This window comes from Loxodonta africana, chromosome 7, assembly GCF_030014295.1.
Source record: "Loxodonta africana isolate mLoxAfr1 chromosome 7, mLoxAfr1.hap2, whole genome shotgun sequence".
In the NCBI taxonomy this organism is placed as follows: domain Eukaryota; kingdom Metazoa; phylum Chordata; class Mammalia; order Proboscidea; family Elephantidae; genus Loxodonta; species Loxodonta africana.
In genome coordinates this window covers 79,059,588-79,064,384 of record NC_087348.1, presented here as the reverse complement: position 1 = coordinate 79,064,384, position 4,797 = coordinate 79,059,588, and the positions used below count along the sequence as shown (strand labels likewise).

The 4,797-nt window shown below is 53.5% G+C and overlaps 1 protein-coding gene across 1 annotated transcript; it reads right to left on the bottom strand.

Annotated features, from left to right (window-relative positions):
* Positions 1 to 2,696: 2,696 nt before the first annotated feature.
* CAVIN3 (caveolae associated protein 3) lies at positions 2,697 to 4,398 on the bottom strand. The gene is made up of 2 exons (XM_003412220.4): positions 3,924 to 4,398; positions 2,697 to 3,324 (listed from the first exon to the last, which is right to left on the bottom strand). Exons 1-2 carry the CDS (start codon positions 4,305 to 4,307, stop codon positions 2,923 to 2,925), a joined length of 786 nt encoding a protein of 261 aa, XP_003412268.1. The 5' UTR covers positions 4,308 to 4,398; the 3' UTR covers positions 2,697 to 2,922.
* Between the last annotated feature and the right edge of the window lie 399 nt (positions 4,399 to 4,797).

Below are 4,797 nucleotides of genomic sequence, written 5' to 3'. Positions count from 1 at the left end.
GGTCAAAACATGCTAGGCCCAATGTGCTGTACTACAACGAATCCTTCATTAGTTTGCACGCTCCGAATTATAAAATTTTAGAGCTTTAGAGGTCCTTCAATTTGGAATTATCTAAAGCAACAAGTACAATACACAAACTAGCAACCTTACACCTGATTTTATTCATCAGTAAAATTGAAATGATAGTGATCCCTACCTCACAGAGCAGACATGAAGAGTCAACATAAAAGCTTTTCTATGCTTGGCATAGATAGGATCTTAATAAATGTGACCTATTTGTGACAATTTCTTGGGGACTGCAATGTCAGGGAAGCAAGAGTGAGGGGGAAGGAAGAGTTGAGGCCAAAAAAAGGGAAGTGAAGCAGAGAAGGAAGGAAAATAAAAGACAAGGTGGTACAATAGTGATCTGGCCACAGCTACTCAAGAAAACACAGTTGATTGATAGACCAAGTAGAACCACTTCATCTGGAAACATCCCTTTAGGCAGCTGCTAGTTGGAACCTGAGTGCTAGAGCTGTTACAGCTACCTTCTCTGGCAGCTGGTGCCATGAAGCTCCAGCCAAAGCCTGACGCTTGTCCCCAGGTACCAAAGACAATGGGCAGTGTTAGCAGATGAGACAAATGTGGCAACCGTCAAGGCTTTGCCTCTTGAGCCAGGAAGCAGGGCTAGTGGCCAAGGGCCTGAGGACAGGATAGATAGGGCTAGTTGGATCAGGGAAGCATATAAAGTGGGCCCAGTGCACTTCTACTAGAAACTGTTGTTGTTAGCAGCCATCCAGTCAGCTCCCCACTCATGGTGACCCCATGCACAACTGAACAAACTGGAACTCTGCCCCGTCCTGCACCATCCCCATGATCAGATGCGGATCAGACTATTGTGATCCATAGGGTTTTCATTGCTTGATTTTCAGAAGTAAATCGCCAAAGTCTTTCTTCCTAGTCTGTCTGAATCTGGGAGCTTCGCTGAAACCTGTTCAGCATCACAGTAACACAAAACCCTCCACTGACATACGGTTGGTGGTTGAGCATGAGGTGTTTTTGGCTGGGAATCAGCCCGTGCCTCCTGCATGGAAGGTGAGAATTCTACCACTGAACCACCAATGCCTCCACTAGTTTAAAAAATTTTAAATTAAAAATTGAGGTTGATTCTAAATAATAGCTGAAGAACACAGAAGCAGGGGTCAGACCAAAGAGAAAATTAGAATCACATAAAATGAAGGGATCCAGTACGTGAGAATGAGTATAAAATCCGTGCTGTCGAGTCGATTCTGACTCATAGCAACCGTATAGGACAGAGTAGAACTGCCCCATAGAGTTTCCAAAGAGCATCTGGCGAATTCCAACTGCCGGCCCTTTGGTTAGCAGCCATAGCACTTAACCACTACGCCACCAGGGTTTCCAAGAATGAGTATAAGAGGGGAGAAAAATCATGAAAATTCCATGGAGAAAGAAGACAAATTGTAGCATAAAAATGGGCACATTAGGTTGGGTAATCCTTCCTATTACCTTCATCCAGTTTCCACTACCTTATTTCCTTATACTTTAAGGAAAAAGAATAGTGCTGCTATAGACAACATCAGGCTAAAGTTAGTCAAGATTTGGGGTTTTTAGGTGTGAAGGGCCAGGCTCTCTGGGCCTTCATATGTTTCTCAAAAATCTATCAAGACATTTTATGTGGCAAATGTGCAGCTGGACTCAATTTTGAGGGGTTGAAAAATAGAAATTGGGTAGATTTCCAGGAATTTGCAAAAGAACCAGGATTTATTTTTCCTTGGGGACAGAGAACCTCTGAAATGGCAGACCCTTCCTTGAAGGTTGTGGGGAAGTCAGTAACATCTGAGCACTGAGGCTTGGGAGCCTCCAGAAGGGACCCTGAATTTTGCCCCAAGGAAGCAGCTCTACAGCAGAACCACCCTCCATGGCAGGACCAGGCACAGAGCTGGACAGGCAGACCTGGGGGTAGGTAGCTAGAGGAGGGATCAGCCAGAACACCAGCACCCCAATAGTGGCATCATGTGGCCATAAGAAGCAATAGCAATAGAGACATCCAAAGTCTGGTAAGTCCAGAGACAGTGTAAGCCTCCCCTTCCTGACTCCCACCTGCACAGCTATACAGTGAAAGGAAAGGGAGGAGCCCTAAAATAACTGATTATTGACTTCCTGCTAATCTTAACTGGTGAGGCTTGGACTCTTATAACTGAATCCAAGAAAATAAAGATAGATCTCTTCTTTTGAACACATTGAGTTTAAAGTACTTTTCAAGTGGACTGCTGCTCAAGACAGTGGTCTACGGTTTATGTAGCTGGTAGGCCAGGCCTGGGAGTGAATGTGAACCATGGAGTATGGAGAGTGAGAAGAGGGCTGAGGACAGAATCCCAGATGTTCATCTTTTAAGAGGTCACAGAGAAGAAGAGACTGAGGGGTAAAACTATCAGGTGGCATTTATCCAGCACCTGTGGCAGGAACTGCACCAGATGTTAAGAAGTTGGGATTGTATGTCCCCATGAGGAATGAGTGTTTAAAGGCACAAGTGGCCAGGAGGATGTTTCTACAAGCCACTAGAGCAGAGCCCAGGATTCAGGGGAAACTGGAGGAATCATACAAGGATCTGTCTGAAACTCAAGCCACACTCTGGGTTCTCAGGTTTGCCTTATCCCCTGTACCACCTTTTCCCGTCCCTTCACATGGAGTCTGGATTAGGCGAAATCACTTTTATTGGTGGTGAACGCAAGCAGGAATGTGAGCGGCTACTCATCTTTTAGAGGGGACACAGGGTACTGGGCCGAAGGAGCCCGGAAGGGGGGGCCTGAGCTGGGCTGTGGACACAGAATTCCCTCCTTATTTGGGCGTGAGTGCCGTATTCTGGAGGAGGGTTTATTTTGGGATCAGGCATAGGCACAGCGCGGCAGGCAGCACCAGCCATCAGGCTGCATTCTCTACTTGGAGCAGAGCCGCTTCCGCAGCCCCAGGTCTCCCGGGATCTTCCTCCGTGTCCTGCGAAGGCTCTGGCTCCAGGATGGACGCCTGGGCCGGCTGGGCTTCAGGCTGGCTGTCAGCGCTCCGGCCAGGCCCAAGACGAGGTGGCTTGACCGGCGTGGGTGGTGGCGCTCCTGGGCCTTTCCGACCCGAAAGAGCCCTTCTAAGGCTCTGTACCTTCTTCAGCCCTGTGCGCCGCAGCCGCCGTGCCCGGGACTCCACGGGCTCCTCGTCCGAGCTCTCCCCAATTTCGGCCTCCAGCAGCTCTGGGCCCAGCTCGGTCTGGTCTGCCGGGCCTAAGGGCTCTGGCGCCTTCTGGAAGGCGCTGGTTGGAATCTCGGCCTCCTCCTGCAAGTGACAGGCACAGCACTGACACCAATAGCAAAGCCATCTCCCCTGACCCCTATGCGCACCAGTCTTAGCCTTACTTCTCAATCGCTTAAGGGAAACCCGCCCCACCCTTCACCTCCGCAGCCCTGGTCGGGGAAAATAATCCGGCGTGGGAAGGTGGGAATGTGAAGGAGAGTGACGGAGGGCTGCGGGTGAACAGCCTAAGTGTGGGAAGTAGGTGGGTCACGGGTAGGGGCGTGAGATGAGAATGGCGATCGCATGAACAAGAACTGGAGCGGGCAGCGAACTGTCGCTGGATGCACTTCCGCGACCGTTATTTTCAACTGGGGATGAGTTGGGACGTGGAGCAAATTTTGTGGACGTGGCCTGAGCTGGAGCCGGGCGAGCTTTGATTGGCCAAGCTGGGCTCAACGCTAGCGAGAGAGGGATGGGTCTGGAGTGGTGGTTAGTGGGTGCGGCTCTGGAAGTCTTCCGCTGCTGCGGGATGGTGGGTGGGGTCAGGAATGTGGGTGTGGTAGGTGGGGGTGGGGAGCCCCTGGACTGTGGCGCGGGGGCGGGAAAAGGCCCCGGATTGGGGGATGCTTGAGGTCACTGACCTTAAAGAGCACGACGTGGAGCTTCCCGCGCGCCACCAAGAGTCCGTGGTTGGCCTCCAGCCGCTGCACCTGGGCGGCGCGGCGCACGGCGCGCTCCTGGGCGGCGTCGGCGTGTGAACCCACGCGCTCCGCCTTGGCCAGCAGCTGAGCCAGTGTGTTGCTAGTGGTGTCGTGGCTGCGGCTCAGCGCACCCAGGCCACTCTGGATGCGGTGCACCGAGCCGGCCAAGCCGCCCTGCCTCCGAGCCAGGCCGCCCTGCCGCTCTCGCAGCGCCTCCAGCATGGTGGCCAGTTTCTCCAGCAAGGTCACCACCGTCACGGCGTGCACGGGGCCCCCGACCGGTGCCCCGGACACAGGCCCCAGTTCCAGCGCGCTTTCTCCCATGATCCCCGACGGTCCCTTGCCTGCTCTCTCTGCGGCCGCTGGTTGCGCTCTGGGCTGGGGCTGCCTTTCCCGGGCTCCTCCCCAGCCCCAGCTGTGACTCAGGCAGGCGGAGTTGGCCTTCTCCTGCAGCAGGAGGGAGGGCGGGATGTCAGCGAGGGGGGAGGGGGAGGGTCCTACCGAGGCGCTCCCCCTTCTAGTGCCCCGCCCCGGGAATCCGCGGAGGAAGCAGGTTGCCCAGGACCCTGCATTGTGCAAACTCTGGCATTTTGCGTTTGAGTTAACCCCTCCGCCGTCCCAATTTCATGTTGTGCTTCTTTGTGGAACACCACCGCAAAGAGGGAGCCACGGAAATTTTTATTACATGATTCGAGGGGGCAGGAAAACTGCTGTTTCAGTTAGAGCGGCAAAGGACTAACCAGAGAGGCCGCCGCCCTCCCTGGGCCTCCCAGACCGCCCGCAGGCTGGGCGCGGTGCACGCGCGACTCCGGTG